The sequence below is a fragment of the Bombus bifarius genome, unplaced genomic scaffold, assembly GCF_011952205.1.
Source record: "Bombus bifarius isolate JDL3187 unplaced genomic scaffold, Bbif_JDL3187 scf7180000008162, whole genome shotgun sequence".
Lineage (NCBI taxonomy): Eukaryota > Metazoa > Arthropoda > Insecta > Hymenoptera > Apidae > Bombus > Bombus bifarius.
This window is the reverse complement of record NW_022884484.1, coordinates 293,753-319,108: the sequence shown is the minus strand read 5'-3', so window position 1 is coordinate 319,108 and position 25,356 is coordinate 293,753. Positions and strand designations below refer to the sequence as shown.

Here is a 25,356-nt window from a genome sequence, read left to right as displayed (position 1 = left end):
AATAATATATGCATAAAATCCATAATAAATATGAATATTTTCTTGTATATATATTACCTTTATCTATTCATATTTTACAATTTTTTGAAAATATCACAATTATATTATATTATAATATTATATATCAATAACTTATTTATAAAAAATATTAGAAAATCATTTATTACGTACTGACAGAAAAAGATAATTAAACATCAACAAACAATTACATTATAATCTGTACCTTTCAGTTATAAATTGTTGCAAACAAGTTTATAACATAAGTTGACTACTTATATTTTAATAAGATAATATGTATATACAAGTTCACATTCATATTTACACATATTTACGAGAGCGAAAAATTAAAATTAAAAATAACCAACTTATTCTATAGACATTTTACATTGTTAATTTTTATAAACTTTGTATTGTTCATTAAAAAATAGCAAAAATTTAGCAAGTTTAGGGACTTTAAGTAAATATATATGCAGTATGTAGGGATATTTTTATAATAATATAAATAGGCAGCCTAACCTGCAAAGTGAAGCAAGCAGTGAATATTTGAAATTAAACGTACCTTCAATGGAACGTTAAAAGTATACGTCGAAGGAGCGCACAAGTTCTAACTATTATTATTTTTACAAGCGTAAATAAGTAATTGCCTTTTTTATATCATGAAACTATGGATCGGAGTTTTATTGGAATGGGTTAGTATTAATGCCATATAAAAAGAAATTTATAAACAACCAATAACTAATATTTCAATGAATCATTCCAAATTATATTATAATACGATTATTTAATTAAGATGAACAAATTAAATTTTAGTTTTTGTTACACTATTACAGATATTCATTAATAAATATTTTGATATACAATTAAAATATAATAAAATACTTATTAAATAATAAATATTTTGGTTATATTTATAAAATGTTTGGAAGTGTTTACTTATAAATAATGTAAGTGTAATGTAAATATTTACATTATAATTTATTCTAACAAAAATTCATATTTTTTCAGCTAAATTGTTTAGATATATTAGAAACAAATGTTAAAGACTTGAAAGAATTGGATAATGGGAAGGTTTACAAGAAATTAATAAAATCATTGTAAGTAATTTTTTATATATTTACACTTAAATTTTTAATGAAATATTTAATGAGTTTCTTCTTTAATGTAAATAATGTGCATTCATAATATTCATTCTATTAGAATATATTTATTCTTGTCAAACATATTTTGCTTTATAGTTCATGGACTGGTACTAAAGATAGTACAGACACAGAAAATATTATAGTAAAATACTTACAAGGTATGTAAATATGTGATAAGTATTTCCTGTATTATATAATTATTTTATAAGAATATATTATATGCTTTTTATATCTTTTTTACAGATGAATATCCAAAATATAAATTTGATAAAAATTTGGAGGAAATGGAACACATTTATATTGCATCTTTATTTTTATTGCTTGTACCTCAAGAACCATCATTTCATCATCAAATGTGTTTTAATTTGCAACATGAAACGCAACTTAAGATTAAATCATTTCTTGAAATGACTATTCCATATAAGAAAGACATAAACAAAGAAACATTAAAAGAAATAATTGCTAGAATAGAGAATGATGCATCAAAAATACCTGTCACGCCTAAAGGAAAAGCTCTTAAGAACTTTTTTGATTCTCCTGTAACATGGTCTGCTCAAAATCATAAGTTATTGAATGACAGAAATAGGGAATTAAGAATGTTGAAAAGTGAATTAGAAGTAGAGAGATTTGAGAAAATTGATTTACAGGAAGATATACGAATTCAACAAAACAAAATACAAAGTCTACAGAAGAAATTACAGGAAAAGACTGCAGAAATAAAAGTTTTAAGAGAAGAAAAAATGAAACCGACTACTCCACAATCTTGTAAAAAGAATAAGGGCACAATAGATTATGAACAATATTACAGGAAGGAAATAGATCATTTAGAAGATCAGCTATTGCAGAAGCAATGTAACATAGATAAACTTGAAGCAGATGCTGACACATTGACAAAAAAGTTAACATCTATACAAATGCAATATATATATTTTAGAGACAAAGTAGAAAATTGTGAAAAGTCTTTAGAAAACATGCAGATTCAGGGAGAAATTAAGGATAGGGAACTAGTAAATTTAAAAAAGACCAATGAAGAGTTGCGTACTCATTTAAAAGAACTTAGAAAAACAACAATTGAAGAACAAAGTTTTGAAATTGATGATATAGTACCCTTAAATTCATCTTCAGCATCTTTAAATACCAGTGAAGTTTTAAGTTCTGTAATTGATATTCAATTACAAGAAGCGAAAGAAGAATCTGCTTTACTAAAGACACAACTTGATGTTGTAAATGAAAAACTGAAATCTGCAAATCAAGAGTATGAAAGTACAACACAACTTTTAAAGAAAGAGAGGCAAATATTACAAAGTACGGAAACTAAATTAAATGTAATCATAAGTGAATCGACTAAACAAATTGAAACCTTACAACAAGAGAAAGAATCTCTAATAAAACAAAATAAAAATTTGGAAATGTTATATACTTCTCAAAAAGAAACTTTGTCAGTCGTTGAAAAATCCAAAGGTGTATTAATTACTGAAAAGAATTCTCTGTTAGGAAAAATTAAAGATTTGGAAGAATCTTTAAACAAAGAAAATATAAATAATGTTAAATTAAACACTGAGCTTACTGAAGTTAAAGCACAAATATCTGAAAATCTTAAATATATTCAAGATATCAAAGATCAAAATAGTTCATATAAAACTTCTGTTGATCTATATAATACAAATTTGAAAGAGATTATATTACATAATTTAGAAACTGATTGTGTAGAAGATAAATTAGACAACAAAACAACTACAGAACTAATAGAATGTTTACGAATAATATTGTATAATTTTAATCAGAAGTATACTTTGAAGCAACTAGAATTGGAATCATTAAGTAATAACATGAATGAAGCTAAATTAAAACTTGAAAATTTTCAATTACAAATATCTAAATTAGAACAAAAGGATGAACAGAATACTACAGAGATATCAAAATTAAGAAAAACTGTTGCAGAAAGTACAACCAAAATTAACGAGCTTACTAATGTTACAGAAAAATATTCTGAAGAAATTTCGTATTTAAAACAAATTGAACTCCAAAAACAAACTTTAGAAAAAGTCATATATGTATATGAAGAAAAAGTAAATAAAAAAGATGCACTCTTACAAGCTTCTTCTATGTATATAGAAACATTAAAGAAAAATATTCGAACTTTTGAATCAGAATTTTATTTAATGAAAAAAGATATATTAAATCAGATAAATGAGTATAAAAAATATAATGAAAAAACTACTAAAAGTATTTTAAATGCTTATAAAATATTATATACTAATTACACGAAAGAACAGCTTTCCATGTACCAACTGAAAGATGAACTTACAGATAATAAAAAGAAATTAGAAGATAGTATAAGTTTTAATGTTATGTTAGAAAATGATTTAATAAAAAATAAGGAAATAACAAATCATTTGGAGACAGAATTAATTTGTACTAAACAAAAATTAACAGAGTTTACACAAAAATTGGAAAAATTTGAAGAGGTACAAGAAGTATTTCAGAAACAACATAAAGATCTTAAATCTGAGAATAACAAAATTCTACTGGATTTAAATAATGTAAATGATAAATTTGAAAAATCTCAACAAGAAGTATGTAATATGTTAGATGAATTCAAATTTAAAGACAAAAAAATAGAAAATCTAACTGATGAAATTACTTCCTTAAAGTTAGAAAAAGATCATATAATGCATTTACAAACAGAAGGAGAAATTAAGATGAAAAATTTTATAAAAGAACTGGAAACAAAATTATTGGAAAAACAATGTCACTTAGATAAACTAAATATAGAAGTAAAATTAAAACAGGAAACATTGGAACTTGTGGAAAATAAATTTGAAAAATTATCAAAAGAAACAATTGCTTCTGAAGTTAAACTGAAAGAAATAATTATAAATCTACAGGAAGTAAGAACGAATCAAGATGCAGTTTTAAAAACTCAAGAGAAAGCTTTAAAGGAAAAATGTTTACAATTAGAAGAATTACAAAAAGAATTCAATGAATCCAAAAGAGTACTTTGTAAACAACTTGAAGACCAAAAATTATTATGTCAAAATTTGCAAAGTACAAATTTTAAATTACAAACAGAGTCTTATAAACAAAACAAAATTATAGAAGAATTGCAACAAATATTAAAGAAAGAAAAGGACGAACTTAATAAAAATAGGGAATATAGTAAAATTGAAGATGCAAAAAGATTAGAAGTTATACAAATTTGTGAAGAATTACAACATTCAGCAAATGGCTTAAAATTTACAATTGCAGAAGTTACTAAGAATGAAAATTCTTATATTAATACTACAGATAATGTACAAGACATAAATAATGATGATACAAATAAAAATATTTTAAGAACTTTAAAGGAGTCCATTAATGAAATACAGGTATCACGTGAATTAATTTTACAACTTTCAAATGAAAATACAAACTTAAATAAAACTCTAAAAAATCAAACAGTAATGGTAGATAACTATATTACAAAATGTGAAGAAATAAAATTATTGGAAAGTAAGATACAAGAACTAAATAATTTACAAGAAGACCATATAAAACGAATAAATACTTTCATCAAATATAAGGAATCATTAAAAGATTATTTAAATAACATTATAAAGTCAAGAGAAAATTTAGATACATCTTTAAATACATTAAAACAAAAATGGGACAATTTATTAACAAGTTCCTATAGTGTTCTCATGATAGATAAATCTGTGTGTGATGAATTAAAGCATATACAAAGCAAACAAACATATTTAGAAAATACATTACTTAAGTATCATATTCATCATTTTCAAAATATAAAACCCTTACAGGATATCTTATGGGACCAATTTTTATGGTTTGAACAGAAAATAAAAGATATTTCCTTGAAAGAAGAGAGTGAACAGATATTAGATATTTCTTCAGACATCTTTTTTGACCAGAAAACAATTATTGAAGCAGAATTAGATAAAAATAAAATATTACAAGAAAACATTACTCAATTGCAAAATGAAATAGATGATTTTTCAAAATTGGTTATTTCTTTTGAAAATGATTTTAAATGTGATGAAACAAAATTCCAATCTGAGTCAGAGAAAAAGTTACGATTCCAAATTAATGAACTGACAGAAGCTAAGAATAACTTAGAAAGTAAATTAAACTGTGCACACACAAACAATGTAAGATTAAAAGGTGATATTGGTGAACTTAGTATTAAGGTGCAAGAAATGGAAACATCATTAAAAGAGATAGAAAACTTAAAGAAAGAAGCAACACAATTAAAAGAGCAGAATTTAAAACTGCAAGAAGAAAGGAATGAGTTAAGCAAACGATCAAAGAAAGAAGATATTGATATTCAACTAAAAGATATTCATGATAAATATAAAGTTAAAATAGATGAAATTAAACAAAACATGGTAGGTATTAATATTTGTACATATTGCACTTCTCGTAACTTACTTATTTTTGTAACAAATATTACAGAAAATGCTATATAATGAACAAATAACGAAGCTAAATAGAGAACAAGAACAATGTGTACAAGAAAAATTAGAGTCATTACAAAGAAAAATGGAACTACAATGTCGTAAACAGGCAGATGAATTAAGTAAATATAAGGCACATGTTGCTAACTTAAGTTCACAGCTTTGGAATGTTGGAGAGAGACTGTTAAGTGAAAAACAAGAAAAGGAAAAATTGCAGAAGGAATTAATTGAATTAAAAACTAAATATCAAAATTTAGATCAAAATATAGTTTCTTTAATGGAACATAAAAATCCTAAGTAAGACTGATTTTATAATAATGAATAATGATTAAAAATTACTTCATCCTTTTAGATATTTGCAGATCTATCTATTTTTAGATATCCTAGCAGATATTGTTCAAATCTTTTCTTTTTCAGATGTGAGAAAAAATACTTATTAGGAGAAACTAAAGAAGATGTTTTACATAAAATTTCAGTAATACAAGAAAGAACAACATACGAAAAAAGATGTAGTATTAAGAGTATACAAACAATGGGCAATGCATTTAATGCAGAGGATGAAGAAGGAGAAGTACTTGATAATATTTATTTAGGTAAATTAAAAATAATTTATTAAATAAAACTAATTCCAAATAATTTAAACCATTAATTATATAAATTCAAATTATTAGCTGACATGAAAGATGGTAATTCTTCGCAAATCATTGATGCAGATAGATTATCTATTTTGAAAAAAAGAAATGCTCTTTGTAAACCTCATTTAAAGTCATCTTATCCTGTTGAAATGCAATTTCATTCTCTACCATTTACAGAAGAAGAGATTAAAGTAAGCATATATATGTATCATATATAATATATTTATATTTATATAACTGCAATTCTGAATTCATTGCTATATTAATTTTACTTGTATATATATATATATAAAGATGTATATATTTTATTGTTTTTAATTCAATCATAGGCAGGTTCAGTTCCAGATGATATATTTAATGATAGTTTGAGTCAAAGTTTGCTTCCTGAACAAAAAGCTAAGAAAAAGGATAGAACTCAGGTATGTACCTAAGATAATTTTACAAACAAATAATGAATTTTTAGGGCATAACATTATTTTTAAAACTCCTGTTATTCGCGTCACATTATAACATTTTAATATTTATTTTGCAGACATCATATAAAAAGCCTGGGCCTCCAACTCCTAGTAAAAACGGAGGAAGATTATCAATACAGGTAAGTGTAATGAGTGATACTAGTATATTTGTATATCAATATATTTATATCATTTGACCTGAAGATTTATTTCTAACATATACTTAAAAATTGAAGGGTAATGAATTAAGAAGCCCAAATTCAAGAATATTAAGGGAAAGAAACGGCAAAGAGAGGGCAACGACTACACCACGAACACTGAGAAGTTTATTCCTTCCACGAGGTCAAGACGAGGTAAGTTATTCATATCGTTTAAAAATAATTTATTACTTTCATACTTCTTGTTTCTTACATTTAATAACATAATAAATAAAAAATTTTTACATACATTATGTAAATATTAAATTACATTTTTTATAGAAAGTTATTGTTACACCAAGAGGTCGTAGAAGAAGTAGCATATTCCGAAAATATCGTAACGCAAATGATAGATGAGAGTACGTACGTATGTAATATAAAATGTTTAATAATAATTATTATTATAATTGTAAAAAAGAAATGTATTTTCATTAAGGCTCTCACATCTAATTATATAATAGTTGTATAATATATATATGTAACAAATATAATATAATATAATAATACAAATTAGAATAGAATACAACAGCAGACAAATCGAAAAAGCAAATGGTATACAAAAAAATATTTATATTCATATGTTATTTGGACAGTCATTAAATAATTTTTTAATAACAATAACGTTCAAAAGTTTTATGCATAGAAGAATACCACCATTATAAAATGTACTACTGTTATGTCTAGTAAATTCTAAAGAAAATATATGGCTTTAAATAATGAAAATAATATCTTAAGAAAATGATATTAAAAATGCAGTAGTCTCAAAACGTAAAATGGAACGTAATAATTGAATGTGAATTAACGTCGATTGAACAAGTTTTTATTTTTAACGTTTAAAACTTATTCAGTACGACATGTATATTATAAAGTATCACAAATCATTTCCTCTTAGTTTTATCTTGAATGGATATATTCTTTTTTATTGTACTTCATTATTCGGAATCAGATTCCTATAACAGAAAAGCATTTTATTACTTTGTGCTGATATAAACTATATTTATTTCGATACTATATTCAACTGTTTGCCTGTAAATGTTTTATCATTGAATAAGGACGAAATTGTGACACAATATCTGCATGCAATGTGTGTGCACAATCTTTCTATTAATGTAAATATTGTAGATATATTTAAATTTTATTTCATGTAAATACATTTACACACATATCAAGGGTTTTAAGTGTTTTAGAAAAATGTTATAGAGCTACATCTTTAGCTCTATATCGCGCCTCTTTATATTATTGTATTATATACATAAAATTTAATCTTCTTACTCTAGATAGGTGAGTCAAATCGCAATATTAAGCTAACAACCATCACAGTTTTAGACAGTTGCAGACAAGGAATGGAATTAAAACTTTAAGTTAATGTAGTTTTTAAATTATGATATTCTTTGACTCCATATTATGTAATTATACGTTATTAAAAAAATTAATTTATCAAAGTTTTGAAGTTAATAAGCTTTAGATTTCAATGATGACCACGTAGGTGAAGATTGATTAAATAATGTTTAAATATTTAACGTATAACATTATGAATGAAAGATTATTATAACTTACCATATATTGCCCTTCTACATAACGACCAGAATTTCTAGAAGTTCTTCTTAATTCTCTTGGTTCTATATTATCTTGACTTCTTCGTCTAAGAAAATATTTTCATTACAAATAGTTCTAACTTGAAAAAATACTTTGATTTATCAAACTTAAGGATTCATTACTTACGACCTCGATTGAATTTGTAATGTCTTAAGTTTATTATCTATGTCTTGAGAAGGACTGGTCGATGCATCTTCAATAATTGCTGATGGAGATGTCTGCATCTGTGTAGATTCGTTGGTTTCATAAATTCCAGTTGCCCTAGATCCACGAGTTATTGATACTTTATTAACGGCTAATCTGCAATAAAGATTCAAACTAATAATACTACAAAAAAAAGCAGATATTCAAATTTATTTTATAAAATTAATTTTTTTAATTAAACAGAAGAAATTTATATTTTTATTTGAATGTATATATTTTGCAAACTTATTTCTTTCAACAAATACGTAAATCTAAATTTGATCTACTTTTGTAACTATGGACAAAAAAATGTGTGAATTTACTCACTGATGTTTCCTTGCACCACGTTTCTTCTTGTGTTTACTGAAAGAAAAAGCTTTTATTGATGGAAATATATTAGAATTAATATTATAAATAAAGGGACAAAAATTTATGTTAAATAACTCTGAAGTTTCACATACATTTCCCATATAATACGAACATATGCATATATTATAAAATTTCGCATCGCGTACATACATATTAATGTGTCTGGTCATTGCATTCGAAAAACGATAAATTACTCGAATAAAGTACACAGAATTAACCCAAGTATTAACAAACCAAATACCTAAAAACATTTCTATAATATTGCGGTGATAATAGAGAACGGCGTGTTAAAAAATGTAAAATATAGAAATCCGATATTAAGCAGGAAATGTGAAACGATGGGTTAATTCTGTCACATTTCCTGCAAATTTTAATGAGGAGAAAGCTTTACAAAGTATAATATTACTTATTCGCTATGGATCTAAAATTTTGATAGTAGGATTTGGGAACTCATAGGAGAAGAGGGTTTTATTTTAATTAATATCACATGTTCATTATATCTATCACCAATTTGTATATTATCAATATATAAACAGAATACAAGATATTTTAAACTTACTTGGTTTTAAGTTCTTAGGTTCAATAGAACACACATCGTTCTCTATGTACTTTTTTGTCAGGTGTTCCAAAAATATTATCATTTCATAATATCATTGTTCATTTTTTATCTTATTTTCCTTACACTAGTTTATAGAAGATGAGTTCTTTAGTAGCCAAATTAGGCACTAAGAATAACAGATTTCATCAATTCCTCACATAACATTTGCTCTTTACATTATTTAGGTATGTGTTTGATACTTAATTTGATATTTTGACAATATTACATATAATTCCTTACACTAGTTTGAAAGTTGATTTTAAAACAGGCACCAAGAATAATAGACCTCATTAATTCCTTATACAATTTTTGCCCCTTATATGATTATAATATATTATAGATTTTGCTAAAAACTAAGTCTTAGCTTGAATAACGATCAGGTAGCCTGCAACAAGCGATTCATAAAAGATTACTACTCATGCAAACACAACAGATTTATAATTTACATAAAGACGCCAATGGCAATAAGTATTTATTAGCACAAGCATGCAATTAAATGATAAATATATAAAGGATAGTGTATTAAAAAAAGTTTTATTCCTAAAAATTTTGGGCTATAAAAAGATATTTGTTTAATAATACACATAGAACAAAACTTAAAATATCAATAAGCTTACAATATATTTATTGCATTCAAAATTATATCACATATATTTTTGCATAAAACACTTTTAAATTAATAAAATTATTTTACAATTTTTTATATTTTACGTTTTTAGAATATCTTTTGCACTTTTAATTCTTAATAGTAATATCTTATTGTACATTTCAATAAAGCATACTATAAAGCAAAATAAATATTAAGTATAATGAGAGAAGAGTATTTATATTAGTAATTAAACTACGCACAAATTTACGCATAGTACGATTTTGGCATTCATTAACACGAGAATGCAACACTAATAATACTGAAAAGAAATGTGCACATTATACACATGTGCATTAATATCTACATAAGCGTGTAAATCTAATAGCTAATTTTGCAATATTTTCTAGAACTAAATACTTGTCATTCATAGCATAACTTGTATTTTAAAAGCAATAAAGCGTGTGTTGCGTATAAGTATACATAGATTTAAATTATAGATTGATTTTATTATGAATTTTTATCGAAAAAAATATTCTACTTCTATAATTATTTTAGTAAATAAAATATAAAAAATATGTTATTCTTTACTAGCTTCATATGAACACCTAACTTACCCGGAAAACTCATGATCAGAACCTTCTTCAGGCTCATCTGCTTCTTCTTCTTCTGCAAACATTTTATATAAATTGTTACAAGTATCGTTAAAAGCTAAAATATTTATTAATATTTCTAATATAGATTATTAAAAATTTCAATTAAGACATAATATATTGATTAACATACCAGCTAAATGATCCTTCTTACGTCTTGTATATGCGCGCTTACTTGTTACTGGAACTTGATCTGTTTCGCCATGTAATAAGCTGTTCCTGTACAAAAGTAAAGGTTGCCAATCCTCTCCCCGTGAGGATGGCATTCCAGCTTGTAATCTTCTGTCAAGGAAATTTAATCTGTGACACAAATGCATATAAAATTAACTAATTAAATAAATATATAATATATACATATGTTATATTATAATTAAATATTAATTAAGATAACAAATTCGTTAAGAAAGAAATATATAAATAAAAAGTTTTGAATAAAGATTATACCTACACGACTCGTTTATCTTGTTTAAGAAGCTTATTCGTAAATTCAGATAAGATTTCAAGAAAGGATAAATTAGGTGGTGGCCCTGTAGGATCTTGTTCGATACCATCTGGTGGTGTAATTGCAAAAAGAACACCTGCTCGATGTAAAGCAGTAATTGCTTCACGATTTTTTACTGCATCTAAGCCAAATGACAAAGCAAATCGTTTTGCGAGTTCCTGAAGATATTAATACATATCTTTATTTCAAAACAGATTTTCTATATATTTTTTGAATTGTAAAATATTGATATATATATGTAAACAAACCTTAATTGCAGTAAATTCCTCACTGTTTCTATTAACTTTGCCTTTCTCTGTTACTATTTCATTATACAAAATATTTAAACTATGTTGCATAGTTAAAGCACAATTTGTTTTATTAATGTCCCTAGCTTTCCCTAATGTAGTTTTGATAATATCACCATAGTCATTATAATATTTTACATAATGTTTAAAGACATCAGCCGCTGCTTTTGTAGGTATCATATTATATACAATTAATTTGCAATAACCAGCCAAAAAATTTCTTCTTTTATGTAATTCTTCAATCTTTGAATGTTCATCATGTTCATCTACAATTACAATATCTTATGTCAGAAATTAATCTTTGTGAGACAAAAGATGTGTATATTCAGTAAATTAATATAGCATACCATCTTCCTCTTCAAAAAATACGTATTCTTGAATAAATCGATTAAGCATGTTTTGCATTGCTTGATCAGGTTCATATACTAACTGATGCATTAAAGGATTAGAATGTGTTGTTAATTGATTACAAAACACTACTAATAAATCGCATATTGTATTATATGCTTCTTCTCTTAAAATAGGTGGAGTAGGCTGAAACAACATTGACAAATACATATAATCGACATATTAAAAATAGTAAAAAATATGAATAAAGTAATTACCGTGGCGTTTACATCACCACTAACAAAATAACGCATTGAACCCATAAAAGAATGCAAACGCTCTTTTAATTGCCGACATTCATCTTCACCTTGATTTCCAGAATCTGCAGCTTCCATAAGATGATTTTGTCCCCATAAAATAGCAAAAAAGCATGCACTTATGCAATACTTAACTGCCTCATGTGGTAAACATCTGTAATAAGATATTTATATACATATATGAATAAAATTCCCAGCAAATATATAATACAAAATATGTAATGGTACTACTTAGATGGATCTTTGGCATCTTCAATGTCCTTATATAAAGAATCCCATATTCCCCACGGATTCATATTGTGACAAGAGTAAAATATGGAAACTTTTTTTAAAGATTGTACAACATTGAAAATTTCATCTTCATCTGGATCTTCATTCCCTTCTATTAAATTTCTATATTCATCAATAGCTTCCTTATATTTATTTACAATGGAATCGATTAACGTTGAGCGTGCTACATCACACCTGAATTGAAACATCAAGTAATAAATATTCTCTCATAAAAACTTCAATATATACCGCCATAAAATTTTACCTGGTAAAAATAGCATGTCCTTCTATACACATATGTTCTAATGTTTTTGCAGCCGTATCTAAAACTTCGGTGTCATGCATTTTTTCCACAATTGTATGAATTTTATTCAACAACGAATCCAAATTTTGCTCTTGTCGAGATTTTGTATAGATATCCAAATCAAAATATTGAGGAATAGCAAGTAAATTTGCGAGTTTTTCCGGATCTGCCCTGTATTTATCAAGCAAAAGCGGTAGTGTTTGTATAAAATGTTCCGTTAACCGTTGTTTATCATCATGAACTTGTTTCATTTCTTTTGCTGATAAAATTTTTCTAGTTGGTCCCCGACCAACTGGAGCTTCACCTATTTTGAAAATTACAGGAGGTTTATATTTGTCATACAATTCCATAAAAATACAAGAACACAAAAACTTACCTGTAGCAGCTTGTTTTATACAACAAACCATTAATTCAATCAAAGATGTCTCTTTCTGGTTATCTAAAGCTTCTTCTTCAGGTCCAGCCTCTTCTAATAGTAAATCTGTCATACATTCCCAATCTTTCATCATTTGATTCGTTTCAATTAAAGAATCTACTAAATATGCTCCATGTTCATGAAGTTCGGATTCAATAAAAAATAATACGAGATCTCGAATAAGTGGAGTATTCGGTAAACGCTTCTTTCCACGTTTAGTTTTAACGCCAGCTACTGCTTCATCATCAGGGCGAAATAGACGTTCGTTTAAGAATTCACCGGCTGCTTGTGCAACAGCACGATGGGAGGAATAGACAAGTTCATATACATGTTCACAATCTTTATCAGTAAGAATTTCTCTATGATGTTTTAAAATAGAAATGACAAGTTTAACAGCTTGTACTGCTACATCATACTCTTTATCTAATGTCATTGCAACAATTCTATCTTTAAATTTACTTGTAAAAAGTTCGAGTTTAGTTTTTAATTCTTCTGATGCATATAATGGTTGCAATGCTTGGAGACATTTTAATCGAACTTCACCAACTTTATCATGCAACGTCCAACCTAGAAAATTATAACAAATTTACTTATATTATAAAATGAATATAAGTCCATCATATTAATGTTATACGTTAATATATATTACCTATGTATTTTAAATAAGAATCATCTAAAAAATTTTGATGAAATTTTTTCATCCATACTCCTATTTCTGCCATACAAATGGCGCGAATTTCTGGCAAAGTATCTCTATAGCGATGTACAAATACAGATTTGAACATATATGTAAGCATATTTTTTATCTCATCCATATTTTCTTCAAGTTCTTTTCGTTTGGCCATTAATGATTCTAATCTATCTGCAGCTCTCTTTTCTCTAGCTTTCTGCCTTTCAGCTTCATACTGTCGTTGTGTATTATCCAAATTTATTGATACAGTTAGAGCTACATCTACTAATGCTGTCATGAGTTTCATAGCTATGAAGAATAGCACAACATATTATTAATTTAGTTAATTGATTAATATAAATATAATTTCTTTTATATTTAAATATAAATGTAGCTATATAAGTATGAACATGTATAAAAATATATCTTACCAGCAAGAGTAGCAGTATGCCTAAAAGCTCTTACTTGTGAATCAGAAAGACCAGTTAATAATGAAATTACATTATCCATTAAAAACTGATCATAAATGATTGAATACTGACATTGCCTAACTAAAATTTGGACAAATTCACAGAAATTTGCACGAAATTTTTTCCACTGTTGACCAGTCATTATCAATGGATATTCTCCACTTTCCTATTTTGCAAATTATTATGAATTATATGAGAAAACTATTTATTTATAAAAAATAGATATTAACATACCTCATCAAATTCTTCAGTCATTTTACGAATTATTGCCACATGCTCCATTGTTGCTTGCATCTCAGAAGTAATACGTCCTTTACATCCACTTGCATTAATAAAAAATTGCATTAACATAAGAAGAGCATTTTCTCTATTACTTTTGTATTTTTCTATCCAATCATCAACAATAGTCTACAAAAAAGGTATACGTGTATATATGTATATATAAATATATATATATACATAAAAATATCTATCCACGAATTTATTATTTATTATAATTCAAATACTTTTAACAAACTTTTCTTTGAACATGACAGTCAACATACAGTTAATGAAGACCGATTGTTTCTAATGACATAATAGAGACTAGCTTCATCTTCCAAACTATGTGAATGATGTGTTCGCTTCCCTCTTCCACGTCCACTACCTCCTCTTCCTCTACCACTAGTAGTTGGAATGTAATCCGTATCTATCTCTTTATACTTTGGTTGCTGTATAGGTCCTCCTGCAGAAGAATCATTATTTAGAAATAGATAACAAAGAAATATCATTTTGAGTCATACCACGTAATCTTGCACGTGTATTCCTTGTAATTCTCATATTAGTTGGAGTTGCTGGTGTCATAGGTTGTTCAAATTGGGATTGGTTCTCAAAATTTGTCTGTTCCTGATATTGTGGTTGTGATGTACTTGGAGAACTATAGCTTTCGGATGGATAATGTTCAGGGCTAAACAAACAATACATTATAATATACTGTAAATATCTTACATATATATTTTTTTACTAGAAGCATATATATTTAATATTTAAATAATATAACTTACAATTTTTGAATTGAAGTAAACATATTATATAAATTATATTATGATATATAAATTAATGAAGATATTTATATAAAAATGTATTTAAACGTATTTACGTTGGATTATGCATGGATCATGTATTTAAGTTGATTTGCTATTTTCACGTTCCGGGATATGTGTGTCTCACTGATTGTTTGGCACTCTCACCGCTAGGTGTCTATCATTTTCCCGCAAATTCATTTTTATAAAATATAAACTCCAAACTTATGTCCGTATCCATTAACCGGTTTGATTCATCTAAACCTAAAAGAGCTCCCATCAAACGTGGAAATTAGGAATGAATTCTTATATTCCTATAGTTTTTCGATGCATTTGATTAAAATGTTGGTTGTCTCGAATAAAATTAAGAACGTATTAATAGAATTTGTCAAATAATCCCGCGCATTTTATGAATATAAATAGTTGGTCTTATAATAAACGTAAATATGTACCAGTGAACATAGTCATTTATCAAATGATATGAACAAATGATATGAACAGACCTTTTTAAATTAATTTTTCAGTATATTTATACTCATAAATCTAAATTTTAAATTGAATCCTTATAAAAAACATCCGTATAAAGAATAAATTTTAAAAAATAGATAAACTATCTAATTTTTATTAGTGCCTATGTAATTGTCTATCTAGTAAACTATCTAATATTATTAGCAGGAATATATTAAAAATACCTTTGATATTTCTATTAATAATTTATATTTGAAATAATATAATTATAATGTTTTCTACACATATTATGAGAAATTTTATTTTCTGTAATAAATATTGGCATTAGTACTTGCAAGATGTTATCTTAGAGTAACATTTCAATAAGTAAAGAATGAATATATAAAAATTGACCCTCTTTATTTTAATTCAAATTACAAATATGTTCTACGTAAAAACTGACATTGGACCAGTGCCACTGGCAGAAGAGAATCTATTATCACTAGTGAAATAATCCATGGTTAACGGTCTTTGTGTGGGGGATAGGAGGCGTGACTGGAGATAAAGTTATCAAATCACGGCAGAGATCCGTCACAAAATATAAACGAATTTTGAAATAGCACTTCGTTAAGTTTCAACTCTCGAACGTAAGCACTTTCTCTGTGATTTGTCAAAAAATACAATGGATACATATGAAAGTGTATTACTTGTGAAATCTGAAGTCTTTGTATTTAAAATACCGCCAAGGTCAACGAATAGGGGTTATCGGTACGATTGATTCTTTTTGACAGTATTTTCCTCAAAAATATTTCATTTTATAAAACGACAATGTATGCAAAGATATATTTAAATATGATATTTTGTTCACTGCCATTTAAAAGATCTCATATTTTCTTGCCATTTTAAATACGTTTTTTCTATTAATTTTAGCTGTGACGTTTAATACGTCAGCAAAAGTTATACCGGAAATCGTTAAAAGTATAATATTAATACTACATCTGGAATACAATATCATAAAGTTTTATAAGATTTAGACTTGTAAAACTTTTAAAGTTATGGAAATCTAATTCCAAATTTTTATGTTACAAAATGTCTATGTTAAAGATCTCTTTTTTAAATACTAAATATTTATAACATAAAAAATATGCATCTTTTTTAGTTCAATTAAATGTAAATTTATTTATATTAAAATAATATAAAAAATGTTAATTTTGATGTTGACAAATTAATGAGAGTGAATAAATATTTTATTTTTAAATACATATTATATTTTAGAGCAGCTGATTGGAATCTCCAAGAACCTACATGGACTGGACGTATGCGTCTTGTCTCTCAGGGAGACTCAATTACTATTAAATTGGAAGATAAAGTTACTGGAGAATTATTTGCAAAATGTCCAATTGAACAATATCCAGGAATTGCAGTTGAACCAGTTACAGATTCTTCTCGTTATTTTGTTCTAAGAATTCAAGATGATAATGGAAGATCAGCTTTTATTGGTGTTGGATTTTTGGATAGATCTGATAGTTTTGATTTAAATGTTGCCCTCCAAGATCATTTTAAATGGCTCAGAAATCAAGAACAAATTGAAAAGGAAAAAGATACACCAAAACAAGAATTAGACCTCAGATTTAAAGAAGGAGAAACAATAAAAATAAACATGAAAATCACTGTAAGGATTTTTTTATAGTATTGGATGTTATAAAAATTTAGATATTAAATTATGTAATGAATTTCAAAGTTCTTATATTTATAATATATAGAAGAAGGATGGTAGTGAAGTTACTGCTAAAACAAAACAGCGTGCCAACACAAACTTGGGTTTACCACCTCCACCAGGTGGTGTAAAAATTGCACCACCACCTGCAAAAACTCCAACGTCATCTCCTGCACACAAACCTGCTCAGAATCAAAATCAACCAAGTTCTGAATGGGGAGAATTTGCAAGTGCATCACAGCAATCTCAAACTCAACAACCACCAACAGTAGGAAATGCCAGTTGGGTTCAATTTTAACTTGCAAGGTGTATTAAAATTTAATATAGCAGTGCTGTAGAATCATAGACTATATATGCATATTGTAATTTGTATATTCACTGTGTGCACATGTATATTAATATGCATGTATGTTGCATATAGATATCTTTTAAGGGTAATTATTGACAAAGATGTTTCTATGTACATGGTGAATAGTAAATCAACTACATATATTTTACTATATTATGATATAGTATTTACATATTTTTTAAATTTATATTTTGATTCAATTACAAAATGAATTATATCAAAAGGAGTTTCACTTGAATTAATGAAATATTCTGTTTAAGAATTAACTAAAATTCTTCAATGGAACTTATTTACTGAAATTAGTATGTTTTTATAAAACATTAAGATAGACTAAAAAGTTCACACGGATATTTAATTTCTCTTCTTTTCTTCTTCACAAATGTTAGAAGATGTACATATTATATCTCTGATTTAAACAAATTATATAAAGTGTGTGAAATACTCATATTTTTTATATAAATAGTTAACAAATAAGTTTATTGTCTTGTACAAATTGAAAAGGGAGGTAGTTTGAACTATAAGCAATGTATTAAGTGATTAAAGAATAATAAGAATACGTTTATGATATCAAATATAAAATTTTGCTAATAACAAAGACGTTTATCAGTAGTACAGTATTAAATACAAAATACACTGAAACTATTTCTGGTATTGTCTATTGCATGGATACATTCTTTGTGAAAACCCTTAAAGGAATATGAATTAAATTATAGTATATAGTTTTAATTAATATTAATTTACGGTATTTGTACATAAAGCAGGAATTGTGCAAATGTACGGCCTAATTTTCTAGATTATATTTCGATTTTTTTTCACTAATAATCTACAAAATGATATTTCACATTATTGTGCTATCACGTAGTTGTATTATGAAATATGTAAGATCTTTATATTACATACTTTTATTTTTAAAAGTGACACTAAAATTTTATCTCATATTGATGCTATTGATATAAATTTTGTTTGAACATTTTTGTTGGCCAAATATAAATTTAGAAACAATCTGAAGAAATTATATACTAAAGTGAATTATTTTAGAATAAAAGAGAAAATTATTGTTTTACATCTAAAAATATTGTTGTATAAAACTCAGAAAATATTATACTAAATGAACGAGAAGTTAATATATATTCGGAATAATAAAAAATAAATTTATTAGATATTTTTATTTGCAGAAGTAAAAGAACTTCATTGTTTCGTGTATATATTAAAAATTATTATTTAAAGATGATATTAAATTATATTTGTAAATTATTCACAGATAAAAAAAAAGTTCGTTAGACCTTGTGAGTAGGTACATAAAATGATTACTTATATATTCTATTATTACTGTATATTGTAAATGATGCTAAGTAATATTGTTAATAATACCTATGTTAATATTTAACGTAACAACAAAAATATTTTATAATTCCGTAAATGACATTCCATTCTTAGTCATGAAAATATTTTAATATTAAATCACGTGCGCATATGTGTGTATATAGTTACACACTTTAAAAAGTTTGCACTCGAATATGTAGTCATTAACGCTATTTTTCTTTTTGTAGTAAATGAAAAATGGTGTTGCTTTTTATTGTATATTTTCATTTATAATTATAATAAATTGCATAATTATTAATATATTAAATAATTATTAAAAATCATATTACAAATAATACTTCGTAGTTAGATAAATGATAATAGTAGCTGAAATTTTCTTCTATCACAAGGTTATTCATTTTTTTTTTAATAATCAACAACGTTTATTACGAGAAACATTAAGTCGTAAACTGCGCATAGCCATAGCGCGACTAAAGTGACGTTGAACTGGACGTTGAAATTGTCCATTAACTAGACTAGAATCTTCATCACACTCTACACTGCTTAAAACTACTAACAGTACTCCAAGTACCTGCAACATAAATGTATTGAAAGTTCTTTCAATATATTATGAATAACAATTATTTATATTTTTTTAACGTAAAATGCACTAATGAAGCAATACAATGATATATTTTTTATCTTACATACCAGACATATTATTATCAGTAATGTATAGATATGTATGCTTGCAGCCGGAATTGATTCTACCTCTCTTAAAGCTTCTGCTGCTTCAGAGAGGTCTGGTTTTAATTCTAAAGCATGTCGTAAATGTACAGCTGCTTCTTGATAATGACCATATGCCTACAAACAAAATAATAAACATTGTAGTGATAAATTATGTCTTGATAATATTTCAAAACAAATTTAAATAATATTGTATTATAAATAATAATCAAATAGAATATATATTTAAATGCACTGTGATTATATGAAACAGATTATATTTCTACAACTTTCAATTACCTTAAATATTTGACCAAGTGTAAGATATTGTTCCCAAGCATTACGATCTGGAGGTTGTAATTCCAAAGAACGTCTTGCTAAATATGTTGCATCATCCAAATATTGTTGAACTAATAATACTCGAGCTAAATTTAACAAAACTTCTGCATTATGTGGTGATACAGCAAGCGCTCTTCGAAAGCATTCAATTGATCTTTGTGCATCACCTTTTATACGCCAAAAATTTCCTATTTGATTGTAAAGTTGGACAGATTTTGGCTTCTACAACAAATTGAATAAAGTATATATATATACAGCTTTGCACTAGGTCTCCCTATTTGTTTATTTATAAACAAAGTATTCTGTAATAATCGTACCTCTCTTTTTGCTTTCATTAAGCGTTTCTCTAACAGATCAATGTCAACATCCATAGTCTTGCCACCATTCTTCTTAAACATGAGTGCTACATTAGGTTCTGGAACCAGTGGATGCTTATCTCTATTTGCAACACCAAGCAAGTTGTCATAATAAGTGAAATTGACAGGCTTTCCACAGTCTAGAATTATATCCTCACATTGTTGACCAGAAGAGCACATGACTTGCTCGTTTGACAGTTGAGATGATAGAGGGAAAGATTCAGTAGCATTTGGTGTATCCTTCAACACGTATGACGAGAATCGTCTGCCAAGGGGACCAAAGTTAGGGCTTTTTTAACGCTGAAAGAACAGTAAGCCACACACAAATACTAACTACAGGAAGAAACAGAAAATTGCATCAGGTTATTTATAATAATTATTAGGGACAAAATCTAAAATATAAGAATAATGATAATAATTAAAATATACAAGTATATAAAAAGATTTATATATATAAAAATATGTTTATATAATTTTTTTTAAATCAACTAATTACAGATTCTTATATATTTTATGTATTCATACTTTTTCATACAGTTTAAATATTTAGTTTTGTACTTTTTTGAAAATATGACAGGTGAAACATACACTATAATAATAAATTGGATACTGATAATTATATAAAACATGCAAAACATGCAATGTAATATAGAAAACAATGTCAAATACCAACTACAATGTTTTGGTTAAAATCTCATTGATATTGTTACATGTGTGCTAAACATTGATATAAGTTACATTAAATAAATACAAAAATGGAACAAAAGCTTTTATCCCTGAGGAATATATCCTTTCAGACCTTTAAATATTGTTCAACTAAATAGAATGTTATTATAAAAGTGTGCATCATTCTATTGTAAGAATACTATAGGTATTATGTATACAAAAAAATCATAAAACATCAAATCTTAATATAATTTATTCCGGGTATTTATAAATTCTTGAATTATATATTTGAAAAATACAAGTTCAATATATACATATAATCCAGTTTATTTCAAAAGGTACTAAAAGTATCAATTTGACATTCTGAAACAAGATATATGACATAGCTCTTACCCAAGATGAACCAAACTCCTGTGATTTCTTACCGTTCATGGTTTCCAGAAACAACACTTTTACAATCTTGGCAATAGGGTTGTATCTTTTCGTATTTTTCAGAAATAGCTGTTCTACTCCAACTGTGTCCATTTCCGATACTAATGCTGCTCGCCAGGATATCGAGGATAGGATCATCCTCAACTGTGCTCACGAAGTCTGTTGTTTTGACGACTTTGTCAGCACTGAGCCTCCAAGAGGTTCTTGAGTTCGTTAGTTTCGCTTGCAGTATCAGAAAACAAAAAAGATAGCCGACGACACGACCGTCAACCCCAATAACTTGCATTCTCTCACTTCACAAAAACCGATCAAACACGTTTCGGATCTATATAAAATCGTCTGCTTTCACTACGGAAAGATAATTTAGATTTTCATCCAGATGACTCTATTCTTTAGGGATTATTGAACTAATTGCCAACAGTTATTTTCACTACTATAATTTCCCCAGAAATTTTAGATTAGTTTATTTAATTTTTCAAATAGAATTGAATGTCGATATTTACATCCCCTAAAAAAATAATAAACTATCTAAAAATTTATATATTATTATAATTGATAGAATAATAAATATATTAAATATAAATTTATATAAATAAAATAATAGTTATTTTTGAATTAAGGAATAATTAGATGTAAATAAACAGAAATAATTGATGACGTACTATTTTGTTATGAAGTATACAGTATCAGTTTAGATTTATTGTAATTTCTCAAGTGTGTTTTAAGTGCAGTTTGCGTCTGAATGAAACGAGATTTTTTTTAGGCAACTGTACTACAACTCTTAGTGGATCCTTTCGCAAAAACAGAACGCGAGTATCATTTCCGTATTTTTTGTGAAAATATGGAGAATGAGAACGGTACAAATAACATTGGAAATGATACACAATATGTAAAAATTTGTGAACAGAAAACATGTTTCAATACAGATAAAAAGTTATCAGAATTACATCCAAATTTGAGTAAACATCAGCTGAAGAAAGTAAAAAAAAGGGAAAAATGGTTGACACGAAAGGTTGAACGAAGGTTTTTATTTCTCTTTAATAAATTAAAGAATTATGTGATTTTACAATGTATTCGATAATTTCGCTATATAAGGGGATACAAAATTTATTAAATTATATCAAATTACATTTGACAATAATGTTATTAGGTAAAAGTTATTTTAATTTCATAGATTACGTGAGCGAGAAAAAACAAGACAGAAACGAGCATTCGCTCGTGCAAATAATATAGATCTTGGACCATCCAGGAAAGCTTTAAAGAAAAGTACAATGGCAGATAGCAGTTGTAAAATTGGGATAACAGTCGATTTGTCTTTCGATGATTTAATGATTGATAAGGATATTGCAAAGTTAACTAAACAAATACTAAGGTGTTATACTTTGAATAGACGAGCTATTGCACCAATGCAATTTTCCCTTACTAGTTTTAATGGGAAGTCAAAAGCTGATATGCAAAAGCACAATGGATACGAACATTGGGATGTATGTTATTTTAATGATATTATAATAAGTTTAGAAAGATAAAAATTGTTAAGTATGATTAAGATAATTTATATCTTAACTTTTATGGAATCTAATCTAATATGGAAATAATTTAAATGTTTGATTTAAAGTTAACAACCTGTATATAATATATAATAATGCATAGGTAAAATTTCATGCAGAACCTTATTTGGATGTTTATCCAAAGGAAAAAATTATATATCTTACTAGTGAATCAGAAAATATTATTACGCAGTTAAAATGTGATTATGTGTACGTTATAGGTGGTCTTGTTGATCATAACAGTCATAAGGTAAGCTAAGGTTTATAACCAAAATAAGATGAGTTCATATAAATTTCTTATACAATACTTATGTTTTAGGGTCTCTGTCATAAATTAGCTATACAAGCTGGTATAACACATGGCAGATTACCTCTAGATAAATTCTTAAGTATGAAAGCAAGGAAAGTTTTGACTGTTGATCATGGTATGTCTGATATACAGCTAAATTCATTAGTTAGCATATAAAATTTATGTATATATATACACAAACCTTTTTAGTGTTTGAAATTTTACTTAGAGTCAGTGAAGGAAAAACATGGCAGGAAGCATTTCTACAAGTTTTACCAGAAAGGAAGAATGCACAATTAATTGTACCATTAGAAAACAATAAAGATACATTACATATTTATAATGACAAGGAAGACATTTTTCAGGCAAATGATAAAATAGAATCAAATGTTAAAATTAATGAATTTGAAAACATGAATAATGTGTGTACATAACAAAAATATGTTGTAAATAAAAAAGTAAATGTAATATTGTAGTATATGTACTCTGTTTTATTTTTTTATCAATTATTTTATTATCGTAGTATATTTTATAAAAGATACATATATATACACGAGTTGATGTACACATATGTAAATTATTATAAATAAAAAATACATAAATTCAAATGTACTAATAAAAAGAGACAAATTTTGTTTCTAAGAAATTAGACATTAAGTACATTAAGTGTAGATGTGGGATACAATCTAGAAATAGAGTAACACAAATTACAACGCATCAATGCACATGATCTAAATAAATTAAAGATATCTGCTTTTATTTAAGGTAATTTAACAGATTCACTTTAAATATGATATCTCTAATGCAAAATAAAAATGTGGAGGTAAAACAAAAAATTGTTACACTTTAAAAAAGATGAATTAATTTTTCTCAAATTTTGCAAGAAAATTTCAAAAATATTCTATATTTATGTAAAATTTACACATACATATATCATTTACACTAATTATTTTTGATTGACCCGGAGTTATAAGAATAAATTAGATTTGTATAAAATTAAGTTTTATATTATTCTAGCTTTATTATTGTATTATTACTTCAAATATTATAATTTTATACTTTGTATGACATAATAGAGTTATCATGACTGGAAAATAACTTTCAATATTTAGAAATTGTTTTTTTTTAAATCATATATTCCTCAAAACACGAAACTTTTCAATAATGATTTATCATTTAATAATTTCTAATGTTCACTGTTTGTCCACATTAAAGTTCATTCTTATACTTTATGAATAAAATATTACTTATGAAATACAGTTAAATGCTTTTTGCAAAATTTGGGCAAAATTAACAATAAATTTAAAAATTTGATATTAATTCTTCACCTATCAATTCTATCAATAAAATTGTCTACATAAGTGGTATCATTTTTAATAGCAACCTTATACCAAAATATGTGTAACTAATTTGAAGATAGAGAATATATGCTATTTTGTAATTTAATTTAGACCTTATTATACGGAAATTCTCTTTGTTTGTTAAAAAATTATTTTAAATATTCTTTTTAATAAATTTATGACCAATTCTTTAAGTTTTAAATAGAGTTTTAATGTGAGATTTTTGTAATGAATAAAATATATTATTGATGCATACATATTATTTACATTCTATTTAATACTTAAAGCTGTTTTGCAAAAATTAAATTATGTAATTGATTTGAAACACAAAACAATATTTCAATATTTATGCAGTAGAAAA

At 26.1% G+C, this 25,356-nt stretch overlaps 5 protein-coding genes across 10 annotated transcripts; 3 read left to right on the top strand and 2 right to left on the bottom strand.

Annotated features, from left to right (window-relative positions):
• The first annotated feature begins 532 nt into the window (after nt 1-532).
• LOC117208778 (myosin-2 heavy chain) lies at nt 533-7,498 on the top strand. Of its 2 annotated transcripts, none has more exons than XM_033450122.1 (11): nt 533-689; nt 1,006-1,094; nt 1,236-1,297; nt 1,383-5,521; nt 5,589-5,887; nt 6,008-6,183; nt 6,304-6,416; nt 6,555-6,644; nt 6,758-6,820; nt 6,917-7,033; nt 7,160-7,498. In XM_033450122.1, the coding sequence occupies exons 1-11, from the start codon at nt 657-659 to the stop codon at nt 7,232-7,234; spliced, it is 5,256 nt and encodes a 1,751-aa protein (XP_033306013.1). In that variant the 5' UTR covers nt 533-656; the 3' UTR covers nt 7,235-7,498. The 2 variants fall into 2 exon arrangements, with proteins under 2 accessions (XP_033306013.1, XP_033306012.1); XM_033450121.1 differs by having other exon boundaries at nt 6,262-6,416.
• Nucleotides 7,499-7,675: 177 nt separating this feature from the next.
• On the bottom strand, nt 7,676-15,643 carry LOC117208779 (cohesin subunit SA-1). 3 transcript variants are annotated; one of them, XM_033450124.1, is made up of 19 exons: nt 15,468-15,643; nt 15,207-15,370; nt 14,970-15,148; nt 14,659-14,832; nt 14,386-14,590; nt 13,934-14,263; nt 13,246-13,851; nt 12,831-13,173; nt 12,527-12,760; nt 12,257-12,449; nt 11,999-12,185; nt 11,613-11,917; nt 11,311-11,522; nt 10,996-11,162; nt 10,827-10,878; nt 8,984-9,019; nt 8,600-8,773; nt 8,435-8,519; nt 7,676-7,827 (listed from the first exon to the last, which is right to left on the bottom strand). In XM_033450124.1, exons 1-19 carry the CDS (start codon nt 15,488-15,490, stop codon nt 7,810-7,812), a joined length of 3,687 nt encoding a protein of 1,228 aa, XP_033306015.1. In that variant the 5' UTR covers nt 15,491-15,643; the 3' UTR covers nt 7,676-7,809. The 3 variants fall into 3 exon arrangements, with proteins under 3 accessions (XP_033306015.1, XP_033306014.1, XP_033306016.1); XM_033450123.1 differs by having other exon boundaries at nt 7,676-8,519; nt 15,468-15,490; XM_033450125.1 differs by lacking the exons at nt 7,676-7,827; nt 8,435-8,519; nt 8,600-8,773; nt 8,984-9,019 and adding an exon at nt 9,945-10,008.
• A 783-nt stretch (nt 15,644-16,426) lies between these two features.
• Nucleotides 16,427-19,619, top strand: LOC117208791 (NECAP-like protein CG9132). 2 transcript variants are annotated; one of them, XM_033450154.1, is made up of 3 exons: nt 16,427-16,579; nt 17,208-17,604; nt 17,696-19,619. In XM_033450154.1, the coding sequence occupies exons 2-3, from the start codon at nt 17,251-17,253 to the stop codon at nt 17,945-17,947; spliced, it is 606 nt and encodes a 201-aa protein (XP_033306045.1). In that variant the 5' UTR covers nt 16,427-16,579; nt 17,208-17,250; the 3' UTR covers nt 17,948-19,619. The 2 variants fall into 2 exon arrangements, with proteins under 2 accessions (XP_033306045.1, XP_033306044.1); XM_033450153.1 differs by having other exon boundaries at nt 16,440-16,700.
• A 109-nt stretch (nt 19,620-19,728) lies between these two features.
• LOC117208790 lies at nt 19,729-22,212 on the bottom strand. The gene is made up of 5 exons (XM_033450152.1): nt 21,813-22,212; nt 20,683-20,986; nt 20,327-20,587; nt 20,012-20,164; nt 19,729-19,892 (listed from the first exon to the last, which is right to left on the bottom strand). Exons 1-5 carry the CDS (start codon nt 22,103-22,105, stop codon nt 19,734-19,736), a joined length of 1,170 nt encoding a protein of 389 aa, XP_033306043.1. The 5' UTR covers nt 22,106-22,212; the 3' UTR covers nt 19,729-19,733.
• A 253-nt stretch (nt 22,213-22,465) lies between these two features.
• On the top strand, nt 22,466-24,465 carry LOC117208789 (tRNA methyltransferase 10 homolog A). Of its 2 annotated transcripts, none has more exons than XM_033450150.1 (5): nt 22,466-22,842; nt 22,994-23,303; nt 23,470-23,616; nt 23,686-23,791; nt 23,885-24,055. In XM_033450150.1, the coding sequence occupies exons 1-5, from the start codon at nt 22,661-22,663 to the stop codon at nt 23,953-23,955; spliced, it is 816 nt and encodes a 271-aa protein (XP_033306041.1). In that variant the 5' UTR covers nt 22,466-22,660; the 3' UTR covers nt 23,956-24,055. The 2 variants fall into 2 exon arrangements, with proteins under 2 accessions (XP_033306041.1, XP_033306040.1); XM_033450149.1 differs by having other exon boundaries at nt 22,467-22,842; nt 23,866-24,465.
• Nucleotides 24,466-25,356: the final 891 nt, after the last annotated feature.